The sequence below is a fragment of the Eretmochelys imbricata genome, chromosome 19, assembly GCF_965152235.1.
Source record: "Eretmochelys imbricata isolate rEreImb1 chromosome 19, rEreImb1.hap1, whole genome shotgun sequence".
NCBI classification, from domain to species: Eukaryota; Metazoa; Chordata; order Testudines; family Cheloniidae; genus Eretmochelys; species Eretmochelys imbricata.
Genome location: NC_135590.1, coordinates 8,262,659 through 8,277,945, shown reverse-complemented (window position 1 = coordinate 8,277,945; position 15,287 = coordinate 8,262,659). Strand labels below are relative to the sequence as shown.

At 41.0% G+C, this 15,287-nt stretch overlaps 1 protein-coding gene and 1 long non-coding RNA gene across 2 annotated transcripts in view; one reads left to right on the top strand and one right to left on the bottom strand.

Moving 5' to 3' along the window:
- The window catches only part of LOC144277196 (uncharacterized), a 73,598-nt gene that overhangs the window by 34,116 nt on the left and 24,195 nt on the right, over positions 1–15,287 (bottom strand). The gene's annotated exons all lie outside the window — the stretch shown is intronic.
- The window catches only part of MYOM3 (myomesin 3), a 55,625-nt gene that overhangs the window by 31,250 nt on the left and 9,088 nt on the right, over positions 1–15,287 (top strand). Inside the window, exons 21-29 of the mRNA XM_077837998.1 lie at positions 4,994–5,150; positions 5,770–5,879; positions 6,614–6,658; positions 7,142–7,278; positions 10,377–10,521; positions 11,661–11,720; positions 13,157–13,224; positions 13,517–13,627; positions 14,513–14,600. Of these exons, the coding sequence (XP_077694124.1) occupies positions 4,994–5,150; positions 5,770–5,879; positions 6,614–6,658; positions 7,142–7,278; positions 10,377–10,521; positions 11,661–11,720; positions 13,157–13,224; positions 13,517–13,627; positions 14,513–14,600 (921 nt within the window). The remainder of the gene's footprint in view (positions 1–4,993; positions 5,151–5,769; positions 5,880–6,613; positions 6,659–7,141; positions 7,279–10,376; positions 10,522–11,660; positions 11,721–13,156; positions 13,225–13,516; positions 13,628–14,512; positions 14,601–15,287) is intronic.

Sequence of the window (15,287 nt, the reverse complement as noted above, 5' to 3'; positions counted from 1 at the left end):
CTCCAGCCCCCCCACACTGAGGGAGGATTAAGTATAAGGACCAGCTGGCTTGCATGTAGTGCATATTAACATGCTTCACAGTTGGACCATGTGCAATAAAAATGGTCCCATTTTGTGTTTCAGTCTGCATGGATGTAATCTGTTCTGTCCTGCTAAATGTGATTAATTTAGCCCTGGCATAAACACATTTTATTTTATTCCAGTGCAGTTACACAAAGGATGAATTTGACCCTTTGCTTTAGGGGAAAAAACTGTCTATCACAACAGCCCAAGCATCCATAGAAAGGGAGTTTGCTACATATCTCAGAGATGCCGTGCTGTGATTTTTAACGGGGTACACCAAGACAGATTTCTCTAAAAATCTTATTAATACTCTGATAAGAACCTGCTTATTAAATATTTAGTTCCATTTTTATTCATTTTTAACAACAGCAAATGGAGTGACAAGATTAAAGGATATAGATGAGCAAGTCCAGTGGCCAGAAATGATCTAAATTATGTAGCTCTGGACTTCTCTGAAAATACAGAATACCATCTTTCTTTGCATTCAGATCCCATCTTTGTTTGCACTGTGTGCCAGAGAGAGAGAGAAAGGTGAAGTCATCTGTGTGGACACTGTGTCCTGCTTTGTTTGGATAAAGGACCTTAGAAATGTAGGCTTGGAAGGGACCCTGAGAGGTCATCTAGTCCAGCCTCCTGCGCTAAGGCAGGACCAAATAAACCTAGACCTTCCCTGTCTGGTCTTTGTCTAACCCATTCTTAAAAACCTCTAGTGATTGGGACTAAATGAATCAAACTGTGCCATAAAATCTCTGTGGATAGAAATTCCATGCTAGAACAATAAGACTATAGCAGTAGGAATATACTACCAACCATCTGACCAGAATGGTTACGGTGATTATAAAGTGCTCAGGGAGATTAGAGAAGCAGAAAATGCAATAACCATGAGTGATTTCAACGATCCTCATATTGACTGGGTATATGTCACCTCAGGAAGGGCTGCAAAGATAAAATTTCTGGACCCATAAATGACTGCTTCTTGGAGCAGCTTGTCCTGGAACCTACAAGGGGAGAGGCAATTCTTGATTTAGTCCAAAGTGGAGCACAGGATCTGGTCCAAGAGGTGAATATAGATGAACCATTCAGTAATTGTGACCATAATGTAATAAAATTTAACATCTCTGTAGGGAAAACATACCAAAGAAACCCACCACATAGTATTTAACTTCAATAAAGGGAACCACACAAAAATGAGGAAGGTAGTCACATGGAAATTAAAAGGAACTGTCAACAAGGGTGAAATGCCTGCAAACTACATGCATATATAAAAACACCATAAAGGCTCAAACTAAATATATACCTCAAACAAAAAAAAATAGTAGGAGAACCAAAAAAGAAAAAAGAAAAAAGAAAAAAAAAACCACCCCCAGGGCTAAACAGCAGAGTAAAAGAGGCAGTTAGAGGAGAAAAAGGCATCCTTTAGAAATTGAAGGTCAAATCCAAGTGAGGAAAATAGAAAGGAGCATGAACACTGGCAAGTCAAGTGTAAAAGTAAAATAAGGCAGGCCAAGAAAGAATCTGAAGAGAAACTAACTAAAGACACACAAACTAACAGCACAATATTTTTTAAGTAGATCACAAGAAGTCTGCAAAACAGTCAGTGAGGGCGCTGGATGATTGAGGCATTAAAGGAGCACTCAAGGAAGACAAGGCTGTTGCAGAGAAGCTAAATTAATTCTTTGCATTGGCCTTCACTGCAGAAGATGTGAGGGAGACTCCCACAGCTGAGCCATTCTTTTCACAGGACAAATGCGAAATGGCCCACCTTTATTATCATACACATTGTAAAGAGAAAAGGAGTACTTGTGGCACCTTAGAGACCAACCAATTTATATGAGCATAAGCTTTAGTAGCTACAGCTCACTTCATTGGATGCATACTGTGGAAACTGCAGAAGACATTATATACACAGAGACCATGAAACAATACCTCCTCCCACCCCACTCTCCTGCTGGTAATAGCTTATCTAAAGTGATCACTCTCCTTACAATGTGTATGATAATCAAGTTGGGCCATTTCCAGCACAAATCCAGGTTTTCTCACCCTCCGCCCCCCCCCCCCCCACCCAAACTCACTCTCCTGCTGGTAATAGCCCATCCAAAGTGACCACTCTCTTTATAATGTGTATGATAATCAAGGTGGGCCATTTCCAGCACAAATCCAGGTTTTCTCACACACACCCCCCCCAAACACACAAAAAACTCACTCTCCTGCTGGTAATAGCTCATCCAAACTGACCACTCTCCTTACAATGTGTATGATAATCAAGGTGGGCCATTTCCAGCAGGAGAGTGAGTTTGTGTGTTGGGGGGGGGGGTTGAGAAAACCTGGATTTGTGCTGGAAATGGCCCACCTTGATTATCATGCACATTGTAGGGAGAATGGTCACTTTGGATGAGCTATTACCAGCAGGATAGTGAGTTTGTGTGTGTGGTTTTTGGAAAAAGGGGAGCGGGGGGTGAGAAAACCTGGATTTGTGCTGGAAATGGCCCAACTTGATTATCATACACATTGTAAGGAGAGTGATCACTTTAGATAAGCTATTACCAGCAGGAGAGTGGGATGGGAGGAGGTATTGTTTCATGGTCTCTGTGTATATAATGTCTTCTGCAGTTTCCACAGTATGCATCCGATAAAGTGAGCTGTAGCTCACGAAAGCTTATGGTCAAATAAATTGGTTAGTCTCTAAGGTGCCACAAGTACTCCTTTTCTTTTTGTCCCCAATTGAGTTGTCAAGAGAGGAGGTTTTTGAACAAATTGATAAATTAAACAATAATAAATCACCAGGACCAGATAGTATTCACCCAAGAACTAAAATATGAAATTGCAGAACTATTAACAGTGGTATGTAACCTATCACTTAAATTAGCCTCTCTATCAGATGACAGGAGGGTAGCTAATGTAATGCTGATTTTTGAAAAAGGCTCCAGAGGCAATCCTGGCAATTATACGCTGGTAAGCCTAACTTCAGTACCAGGCAAATTCGTTTAAACTATAGTAAAGAACAGAATTATCAGACACACAGATAAACATGATATGCTGGGGAAGAGTCAATACAGCATTTATAAAGGGAAATCATGCCTCACCAATCAATTAGAACTCTTTGAGGGTATCAGCAAGTATGCGGACAAGGGTGATCCAGTGGATATAGTGTACTTGGACTTTCAAAAAGCCTTTGACAAAGTCCCTCACCAAAGGCTCTTAAGCAAAGTAGGCAGTCCTGGGATAAGAGGTAAGGTCCTCTCATGGATTAGCAAGTGGTTCAAAGATAGGAAACAAAGGGTAGGAATAAATGGTAACAATGGAGATAGGTAAATAGCGGGGTCCCTCAAGGATCAGTGCAGGGACCTGTGCTGTTCAATAATCTGGAAAAAGGGGTGAATAGTGAGGTGGCAAAATTTGCAGATGATACAAAATTACTCATGATAGTTAAGTCCAAATCTGACAGCAAATTGTTACAAAGGGATCTCACAAAACTGGGTGAGAAAATGGCAGATGAAATTCAATGTATGTTGATAAGTATGAAATAATGAACATTGGGAAAAAATAATCCCAACTATACATACAAAATGATGGGGTCTAAATTAGCTGTTACCACGCAAGAAAGAGATCTTGGCATCATCGTGGATAGTTCTCTGAAAACATCCACTCAATGTGCAGGGGCAGTCAAAAAGGCTAACAATATTAGGAACCAATAAGGAAAGGGATAGATAATAAACCAGAAAATATCATAATGCCACTATATAACTCCATGGTATGCCCACACCTTGAATACTGCATGTGATTCTGGTCACCATAATCTCAAAAAAGATATATTAGAATTGGAAAAGGTGCAGAGAAGGTCAACAACAATTATTAGGGGTGTGGAATATAGCTTCCATAGGAAGAGATTAAAAATACTGGGACTGCTCATCTATGAAAAGAGACAAGTAAGGGGAGGATATGATAGACATCTATAAAATCATGAATGGTGTGGAGAAAGTGAATAGGAAAGTGTTACTTACCCCCTCACATAACACAAGAAGTAGGGAGTCGCCCAAAGAAATTAATAGGCAGCAGGTTTAAAACGAAAAAAGAAAGTACTTCATCACACAATGTGTGGAATTCATTGCCATGGGATGTTGTGAAAGCCAGAAGTTTACCTGGGTTCAAAAAAGAACTAGATAAGTTCCTGGAGGAGAGATCCATCAATGGCTATTAGCCAAGATGGTCAGGGACCCTATGCTCTGGGTATCCCTAACCCTCCAACTGCCAGAAGCTGGAACTGGATGACAGGGGATGGATCATTCAAAATTGCCCTGTTCTGTTCATTCCCTCTGAAGCATCTGGCACTGGCCACCATCAGAAGACAGGATACTGGGCCAGATGGACTGTTGGTCTGACTCAGTATGGCCGTTATGTTCTTATTTCACAACCTCCTTTGGAAGCCTATTCCAGTGCTTAACTATCTCTATAGTTAGAAAAAAGAAATGGAGTACTTGTGGCACCTTAGAGACTAACCAATTTATTTGAGCATGAGCTTTCGTGAGCTACAGCTCACTTCATCAGATGCATACTGTGGAAACTGCAGCAGACTTTATATATACACAGAGAATATGAAACAATACCTCCTCCCACCCCACTGTCCTGCTGGTAATAGCTTATCTAAAGTAATCGTCAGGTTAGGTCATTTCCAGCACAAATCCAGGTTTTCTCACCCTCCACCCTCATATTCTCTGTGTATATATAAAGTCTGCTGCAGTTTCCACAGTATGCATCTGATGAAGTGAGCTGTAGCTCACGAAAACTCATGCTCAAATAAATTGGTTAGTCTCTAAGGTGCCACAAGTACTCCATTTCTTTTTGCGAATACAGACTAACACGGCTGTTACTCTGAAACCTATAGTTAGAAAGTTTTTCCTAATGTTTCCAAAATTTTGTTTCTCTTATGCAGGCACAAATGAGATTGAACTGGGAGTGGACAAAGAGGGCTTTATTTACATGGCCTTTGAAACTCCTGATATGTGTGACACTTCTGAATTTATCTGGTCAAAGGATTATGAGGGACCTCCAGATCCTAACCGAGTCGGAACTGAAGATAAAGGCAACAAGTAAGTGGGCAATGTACATTGGGAAAATGAGTGTCGGAAAGTGGGGCAGAGGACTGTTTACACACTAAGCTGGGGAAAACATCAGGACAAAATATTTTCCAGAGAAATGATGGAAAGCAAAGCTTTCAACCTCCCAACCCAAATGTTCAACCTCTCCATTAGAGATGGTTGAAGAACCAGTATGGAAAATGTAAGATCCTTCCTCTCGCCCTTCAAACCTCAGATAAACATTTGTACTTTTACAACACATCTGACAATGAACCCAAACTTCCAATCTTATTAGGAACACTAACACTAACCAGAGAACACTGCTGATGATACATCAGGGATGAATTTGACCCATTGCTTTTATTTCCCAAGCATATCTGGACTACTGTCCTGACTTCCAAATCCAGAGCCCATGATGTGTGGAGCTCAGTTAGGCCTTGAGCATCACAGAAAGGAAGAATCAGAGTTGTTCTTCTGCTAACGCTTTAAGACATTTTGGCTGTGCTACTCCCACAGTTGCATTCAAATTACTACATGTTTGCTCCTCTAGATTTACAAACTATGTTGCGTTGTCCTCTCAAATAACCCCATTTTAGACAGACCCCTACTGTGTTTCTTTTTCTTCTTCAAGATCTAAACTCATACTGAAAAATGCATCAGAAAAGGATCTGGGGACATATTCAGTGGAGGTAACTGATGTAGATGATGAGATCTCCGCCAGCCATACTTTAACCCAGGAAGGTAAAAATCCCTCATTACAAATATCTTCCCATGGGCTGTAATTTGTTAATTCTGAATGGCTGGGCAAAAGCTCTTCCCAGACCTTTAGGAGAAGAAATGGTGCCACATAATGGGAATAGAAAGGAGACTTCCTATCCTTTAAATGGCCAGATGTGACTGATTACTCCTATGGTATGAGAACTTGAAGGTCATGACATATGGCATGAGAAAAGAAATGTTCTCACAGCCTCAGGGCTTGTCTACACTTAAAATGCTACAGTGGCACAGCGCTACCTACGCCAACAGGAGAATCCCTCCCATCAGCGTAGCTAATCCACCTCCTTGACAGGCAGTAGCTAGGTTGATAGAAGAATTCCTCTGTCAACATAGTGCTGTCTACATGGGGATTTAGATTGGTTTAACAACACTGATCAGGGGTGTGGATTTTTCACACATCTGGCCAACATAGATAAACTGACCTAATTTTCTAGCGTAGACTAGGCCTCAGAGTTTTGCATATTACCACAACATCACAGTAATTTAGGCTTTTCTTTAAAGCTGTTTCTCTAACTGATGCCAGCATTGGATATTATTTTCCCAGCTTCATAATCCCTTCAACTATGACTTGTTTTGTACCTGTTAAGGACTACTTGACTGGATGATGAAGGGTCTGTTAACAAGATGAATTGATAATGAGTTGTGGTTTCAGTTTGGCTTTACTGATCTAAGTCCTGTGCTGTTCTTTGCATTTTCAGAACTGGACAATTTGCGGAAAATTAGTCATGAAATCAGAAACCCATGTAAGTTGAACTAGTGGCACCAGGCATTTGGGAACATCATACACAGACTTTCCTGGGGACTGTGGGAAGACTTTTGTGTGCCAGTGGGAATTGCATGCCTGGGAGTTAAGCCAGCAGGAGTTTGATCTCTTGGTAGGGCCACCCAAGCTGGACAGGTCAATGGGGAGGGACTAGACAAAGAGCCATCCACTGGCCCTCCAGGCTGGGGGTTGAATGATAGCTTTTTTATGAGGCTAGGTCGTTGGCTTAAGTTATGGAAAGACAATATGGTAGTCATTCCAACAAAGAGCATAATAGACAGGGATGGAGGAGCCTTGTTTGTGCCCAAAGTGTCATCTGATCGCATGGGAAGGATTTAGATTCAAATATAATGCACAGTAAAGGTGAAATTGAGATCAGTATCTAAACTTCAACTGATACCACTGGATCAGGATTTTATCCTAAATCCTCAACCATGACCAGCCACATTCCCTCTCCTTCCAGTGATTGAGCTGATCTCCGGGTGGAACATCGATGTCCTTGAGAAAGGAGAAGTGCGTCTGTGGCTGGAGGTGGAAAAGCTGTCGCCAGAGGCAGAGCTGCATTTAATCTTCAATGGGAAGGAGCTTTCAAGCACTCCGGTATGTGTGTTCCTTCTAAACTCCCAACGTGTGCGTGACTTCCTCTGACCCGTCTTCACAATGGGCTAGACTGTCTCTATGAAACCAGAGCTCAGAGGAGATCATTGAATCAGAAGCCTATTGTTTCCCATCACATATTTTTATGCTTCGTCTTTTCGAAGACTCCGGGCTTCATTCCCCACCGTGCCCCAGTGGTCTGAGAGAGAGCCAGTCACTGCTCCCGGATTCTCAGCTGTCAAGTCCCAACATTAGTTAAAGTCTATGATGTAACGTCCCTTGGGCATCTTGTGCCAGCAGAGAACTGAACATGAGAGAACCTCACTCCACCCTAACCCCTTCCCATCCCCATTCCTGACACACACCCTACATCCCCTTATGCTGAGAAGGGGGTTGGGAGCTGCAATGAAGAATATGACACAGTCAGGCAGCAGAGCTACCTCTGCCGTCTTTGCACTAGCAGACTTTCTCCCCGAACAAGGGGGTTCTCCAGGGGCAATCTCCAACCATTTTAAGTTCACTTTACATGATAAGCGAGCTTGGTGCACCAAAGAATCCAGTCTCCCATGACTAATTTAGCCCTGGTGTGAGCATGTGCTAAGAAATACTGTCTTTGCCAGTTAGATGAGGGGTAGGCTTAATGCTGCCCCTTCTGTACTACCCAGCAAGCCTGGCTGATTTTCACACCCATCTTTGAGTTGGCTGTGTATAAATCTTCTGGCTTTTGAGAGCAGATGCATGCAACCCATTTCCAAATTGCAGACATTGAAAATAACATTGCATCATGTGTCGCAAAGTACTCTTGCATTGTTGTACATTTAAAAGAACATATTAACCCCTTTTTGGCCCTCCCATCCCAAAACCTAATGCTATATATGTTTTAAAAAGTATTTACTCTGTGGGACTCGACGGTTCAGAATTAAGAAAAGGATAATGGAACTATTCACCTGTGGTTCAAATGCAGTCTAACAATGTCAAAATAACAAAGTCATGGGTGTTTTGTGATAGGCAAAACCTGAAGCCTCTCCTAGCCTTTGTTGCCATGTGTTCTCCAGAGACAGAAAGTGTCTAGCAACATTCTTTGAGGCTTTCCCTATGCAATCACTACCTTTCCTTGACTGTGTGGTTTATGTGGTAATGCATGATTAAACAGTGCATGTCAAGCTCTTTGTATTGGTAATATTTGCTTGCAGCAAACAGGTTGGCCACGACTAATGATGACAGCTAACATTTTTAAACGTCTGATGGATTTAAGCGTGTGTATATATAAATGTTCCTGGTATATTAGTGAGTGCACAGTGCCATGGGGTGGAGGTGTTACCCTCACTACCACCCAGAGGTGTGACTACTTGCAACACATGGCTGCTGCTTTCAAGAGCTCTTTTTCATTACATAAAAATCCATGTGATCGCACAGAATCCTGGCGAGTTGGGAGGTTTAATACGCAGCAAGGGAGAATCTATTGTACTATGTGTTACAGTGGAAACCTCTTAGGCTGTGTTCTCCACAGAAACACCCTGCCACAAGCAGGTTCCCCTGTGCTGATGTGAAAACCCAGTACACAAATGCATATGGACTTTTAATAGAAAACAAAATTCATTTGGGAGTCAAGTCCTGGACCATGATTACACCAGAGTAGGGGATGGGCATGAGGAGGGAGAGGGTTTGTTGGCCCCATTGTAGCCCTGGATGTGTCTACACTGCAAAAAAGAAAAAAAAAGGTACATTTTTAACTTGGGTTAAAATAGCAATGAAGACATGAAAATAGACAAAGAAAATAACAGAACGCCACTAGCCGTCACCTTCAGCCCCCAACTAAAACCTCTCCAGCGCATTATCAAGGATCTACAACCTATCCTGAAGGACAACCCATCATTCTCACAAATCTTGGGAGACAGGCCAGTCCTCGCCTACAGACAGCCCCCCAACCTGAAGCAAATACTCACCAGCAACTACATACCACACAACAGAACCACTAACCCAGGAACCTATCCTTGCAACAAAGCCCGTTGCCAACTGTGCCCACATATCTATTCAGGGGACACTATCACAGAGCCTAATCACATCAGCCACACTATCAGAGGCTCGTTCACCTGCACATCTACCAATGTGATATATGCCATCATATCCCTCTGCCATGTACATTGGTCAAACTGGACAGTCTCTACATAAAAGAATAAATGGACACAAATCAGATGTCAAGAATTATAACATTCATAAACCAGTCGGAGAACACTTCAATCTCCCTGATCACGCGATTACAGACATGAAAGTTGCAATATTACAGCAGAAAAACTTCAAAACCAGACTCCAGAGAGAGACTGCTGAATTGGAAATCATTTGCAAATTGGATACAATTAACTTAGGCTTGAATAGAGACTGGGAGTGGCTAAGTCATTATGCAAGGTAACCTATTTCCCCTTGCTTCCCCCCCGGCACTGTTCCTCAGACATTCTTGTTAAACCCTGGATTTGTGCTGGAAATGGCCCACCTTGATTATCATACAAATTGTAAGGAGAGTGATCACTTTAAATAAGCTATTACCAGAGGAGAGTGGGGTGGGGGGAGAGAAAACCTTTTGAAGTGATAAACATCCATTTTTTCATGGTCTGTGTGTATAAAACATCCTCACTGCATTTTCCACTTTATGCATCCGATGAAGTGAGCTGTAGCTCAGGAAAGCTTATGCTCAAATAAATTGGTTAGTCTCTAAGGTGCCACAAGTATTCCTTTTCTTAATGAAGACATGGAGACTCAACTTCTAACTTGGGTTAGCAACTCAAGTTTTATCCCAGGCTCCCTTGCAGGGTTTCCCTTGAGCTGCTAACCCGAGTTAAGAACCAAGCTGCCATGTCTTCACTGCTATTTTTACCCAAGTTAGCTAACCTGCGTTAAGAATACACCTTTTATAGGCAGTGCAGTCATACCACAGGTATCCAGGGCAAATATACCAGGGTGGTTCTACAGGTGTAGAGTGAAGCCAGGCTCTGTAGCTCCAGCCAGACTCTATGTTGAAGACGGCATGGGGCTAGGATTTGATGCTGGAATAATTTCCCTATGAAAAACTGACCAATTTACCACCAATACTTTGTTTTACGTAGACACATAAGATAAACTTTGACAAAGCAAACGGCCTCATAGAACTAATAATCCAGGACTTCTGTGATGACGATAAGGGGACGTACACAGCCCAGCTGCAAGATGGAAAAGCTAAAAACCAGTTCACTCTGGCTCTCATTGATGACAGTAAGTAGAGATTCAGGGCTTAATCCAAAGCCCACTGAACTCAGTGGGAGTTTTTCTACTGACTTCAGTACATTTTGGATCAGACCCTTAGAGAGAGTGCCAGCTAATGGCCACAAATGGTTTCCCACAGTTATATTGTGGGTAGTGACTGAAGGTATCAAGTATTTATTTTAATGCATTTATTCAAAAGCCAGGAATCGGTCTTCCAATAGAAGCTATCTGAATGGCTCCTTAGCACAGATCCAAGACTTTAGTTTTATATCTGGAGTCCTGGATAATAATGTTTGGCCCTGCTAGAACATCACAGCCATGGATCTGTGTTCATATATTTTCTTCATTTGCTGTATACACATAATTCCCTCACAACAAACTATCTATTGACACACAGGGATTGATGGTGTGTACTGTGATTTTTAGTCATTTTAACTTATCATAACATTGGCCTGAAAATTCAAGGACGTTAACAACTACATTTGAATAAGTGCAATAAAGAAACTGCAGTGAATAGAGAAAGTCCATATGGAAAAGAGAACGGAGCTCTGTAAGGTGAACAGATAGGCCCATATGTGCAAGTGTACAGAAACATTTTTGGCTCTTTATGAACAGAAAGTTGCAGTTTTCCAGTCTAAATTCTTCCCTAAATAATACTGTAGCCTTTATTTGACAGTTCTCATTTTTAAACAGTTTGGCGATTGTTTTTAATCTTATTGGATTGAGTCTCTTGATGTCTGAATCCGTATTTCTAATATTTCTCCCTTGAAAAGTTGCAAGTTCCAGGACTCCATCCTGTATTCTTTACATACCCCACAAAACTCCTATTTAAACCAATGGGAGCTTCCACTGCCTAAAGATCAGCTCTTAAAAGCAAATTCACTGTATCTTCTTGAAAATAAATATTACATTCTGAGCTGCTAGCAGCATGAAAGGCTAATAGAGCTGACTTTGCCAAGGATTCTATACTGAAGAACAGAGTTTAACTGAGGCTGGAGAGATGGCTCTTAGAAATATCATACACTGTATGTGTTTTAGAGTAACATCCTTCCCGGTTAGGAATCTATACCAAGTTACATGGAAAGGGGTTGTAATGGTTGTTTCAATGCCCTTTTGTTGACCCTGATCTGTCACTTTTGTTCTTTCAGGTTTTGATAAAGTTGAGGCGGAGGCTGATGCTAAGCGGAGAGACTGGAGGAGAAAGCAAGGTAAGATAGCCTCAAGGTCACTGACTTTGCCAGGACTGGTGAAAAGTTGGTGAAAGCTGAAACAAGGATATTCTACTGAGAGCCCAAACAATAAGTGAAAAGTAAATTGCTCTCTTCAGTATACTCTTATTTAAACTGCTTGCTGGACTAAGATAGAGCATTTTATTTTAGGTTACTGTTTTCTGGCCATTAAAAATCAAATAAAATCAAAGTTTGATTTGTTTTAATAGTTCGAGGCATGTGACCAGCTGTCTCTGGAAGAGGGCCCCTGAACCAACACCCTGACTCTGAACATGCCTGAGATTCAGAAAAGGTCCAGTTCAGATGGGACTCAGGTCCATCTTTATCTCCTGGTGGAAAGCAGAGAATGTGGAAATCTTCACTGTCAATGGGAACAGTACATTCCCCTGTCTCCCTCCCCTACCTTGTGGCTGATGTATGAATAATGAGTATAAAAAAGCTGTTTTCATGGAAAAGAGTAGCTGATTCATAGATTCCAAGTCCAGAGAGACCTTTGTGATCATCTAGTCTGGCCTGCTGCATAACACAAGCTATATAGAACTCCCCCAAAATGATTACTAGAGCAGAACTTTTAGAAACACATCCAATCTTGATTTTAAAAGTGTGAGTGGTAGGGAATCCACCACAACCCTTGATAAATTGTTCCAATAGTTAATTGTTCTCACCATTAAAAATTTACACCTTATTTCCAGTCTGAATTTGTCTAGCTTCAACTTCCAGATATTGGACCGAGTTATACCTTTCTCTGGTAGATTGAAGAGCCCATTATTAAATATTTGTTTCCCATGTAGGTACTTATAGACTGTAATCAAGTCACCCCAAGCCTTCTCTTTGTTAAGATAAATAGATTGAGCTCCTTCAGGCCATCACTGTAAGGCAGGTTTTCTAATCCTTTAGTCATTATCATGGCTTTTCTCTGAACCCTCTCCAATTAGTCAACATCCTTTTGAATTGTGGGCACCAGAACCAGATTAAAAATGGACAGATGAATTTGCCTTTTAATTGGGTTCACAGGTAGTTCATAGCAGGAGAGCAGATTGGAATATTTACACATTATCTATTCCATTGCCCTCCACCTGCAGAATATCCATGATCTTTCAATATTGACCTGACACTCAACCTAAATGAAAGGAGTAATTGGAGAGCATAATCTACCAGCATTTTAAGAAAAGTCCTGTTAGTCACCACAAGAACTATTGTCCTCGGGAACTTTTTAAAATTATACATCTAACATTATGGTGCCTACTGCATATAAAATACAAATTCCATAAAATTGGAACACGGAAGAGTTAAATACAAGGAGGACAGTGCTGTGATTTACCACTAGATGGAGCCATTGCATGGTCTAATATTAAAAGCAGACCTGCAGGAAGGACTAGGAAGACTGGTTTTTTGTTTTGTTTTTTTACTTGTAGGTCCTCATTTTATAGAGAATTTGCAGTGGAAGGTTACTGAGGATTGTGAAGTTCTGCTGATGTGCAAGGTAAGTATTACTATACAATTGTTACTGTGTACAGTAGCATCCATCTATTGTTAATATAGATGTGCATTTTAAGGAGACTGCATAAATAACACCAGCTCTAACTAATTGATATTTGCCTACTGATAAAAGGCAAGATCCTGGAAGTAAATCCTAACAGCTCTGGAAAACAAGGGGGAAAGCTTCACCTAATACTGAGGGAATCCCCTGGGACAGCTGAAGTCTCATAATTAGAAAGACATCCTTGCATTCAGAAAGATCAGTATTCTGACTGCTAAACCTTTACTTCGAACAGGCAACAAACATGAAAAAAGACACCAACTTTAAATGGTTCTTGGATAAAAAAGCACATTTGGACGGTCTGTATGATCCGGAGACTGGGACTGGAACTCTTCGGATTAAAAAGGTGAAAAACATAATGCAATTTGGGGGCATTCATGATACCACTTCAACATGCAATAAATGTGGGTAGATATTACTAAGATATTATTATTATTATCATTTACTGTTTGTTTCTGGCAGTGTGCTAGGCACTCTTCAAATACAGAATAAAGCATGAAAAAAAAAACCAGCAAAGGCTGGAAGATAAAGCCAGAGAAATTCAAATTAGAAATAAGGCTCATATTTTTAACAGTGAGAGTGATTAACCATTGGAACAAAATCCCAAGAGAAGTGGTGGATTCTCCTTCTCTATAAGTCTTCAGATCAAGACTGGATGCCTTTCTGTGAGAGGCTTTGGTCAAACACAAGTTATTGGGCTCAATACAGGAGTAACGGGATGAAATTATATGGCCTGTGATCTGCAGGAGCTCACTCTAACTGATGTAATGGTCCCTTTTGCCCTTAAAAATCAATGAATCCTTGACCCACAGAGCATCAACAGGTGAATGAAGGGGGCTCTGTGGTAGAGTTAATGAACTAGAGTTTTGTCTGTGCAGAGTTATCCTGCTTGGTCTCAGTTTTTCAACTTAATTTCAAATAAACCATTTCCGTATCAAAAACCGGTATATACATAAGCGTGAGTGGCAATCTCTGCTTAGGTGAGATCCAGGACCATCAATATACATCAATCCTGCAGGTGGAGACTGATGTGTATCAATACGGCTGCATGGGGGAAGCTTGCAAGGGGCTGCTTTCATTCTAGTCAATACTGTTGTTAACTCACCAAATTCACCCAGATGACCGGGGGAAATTCACCAGTACATTACAAACAGAGCTCTGATCTCACCCGCCCAAAACTGTCCCATACTTTAGTGATCTGGGAAATTTCCGTTTTGAAATATTTTGCCAGCTTACCAGAGAGGATAAAGGAATATACAAAGCGGTTGTTTCTGATGACCGAGGAGAAGATATTACTGAACTTGATCTCAGTAAGGAAGGTAGGATGATTTCATACTAATAGGCAATATGTTACACTTTTTTATATATGTGTGTGTGTGTGAGTGATCAGGCTTTCAACACAGCTTTAAAATTAAACTTTCCACCTGTTTTAAGTGTTTTCTATAGTACTCATTATTTTAATATATAAATGCTTCCAAATGTAATCAGGTCTACATTATGAGCTCTCTAGTGGACTTTGAGAGTTTTCTACTCTTTTCTCTTCTCTGGTACAGGAGGCTATGTATTCCTTTATATATGTATGTTGTAAATTTCAAGCATAAGTATTTAAATGTGGGATTAGGATCAGAAAATGTACCAGGTACAAATAGCCCCTTTTTACTTACTATGGTCCTGATCCAAAGCCCACTGAAGTCAATGGATCAGATCCCCTGGCTATTCCTTGCATGTGTCTCTGTCATATGCAAGTTTAAACTCCTGCTAGCTCTGCAGATCCTCAAAAGTGACGGAAAAGCAAAATGGGTACTGTTTTCCATTGTGCAGCCTCAACAAAACTGAGTTTCTGATTGCAGAATCTTTAGTACCAGTGATGTCAAATGCAAAAAGGACACTTTTACTTTCAACCCCCTGCATTAATTAGCAGTGCTGTGAATTCTTCTAGAAGTTAGAGAGTAGATGTTAGGGGGCTTATTCCTTCACCCACTTACTTCCCTGGTCCTTCTCGCATG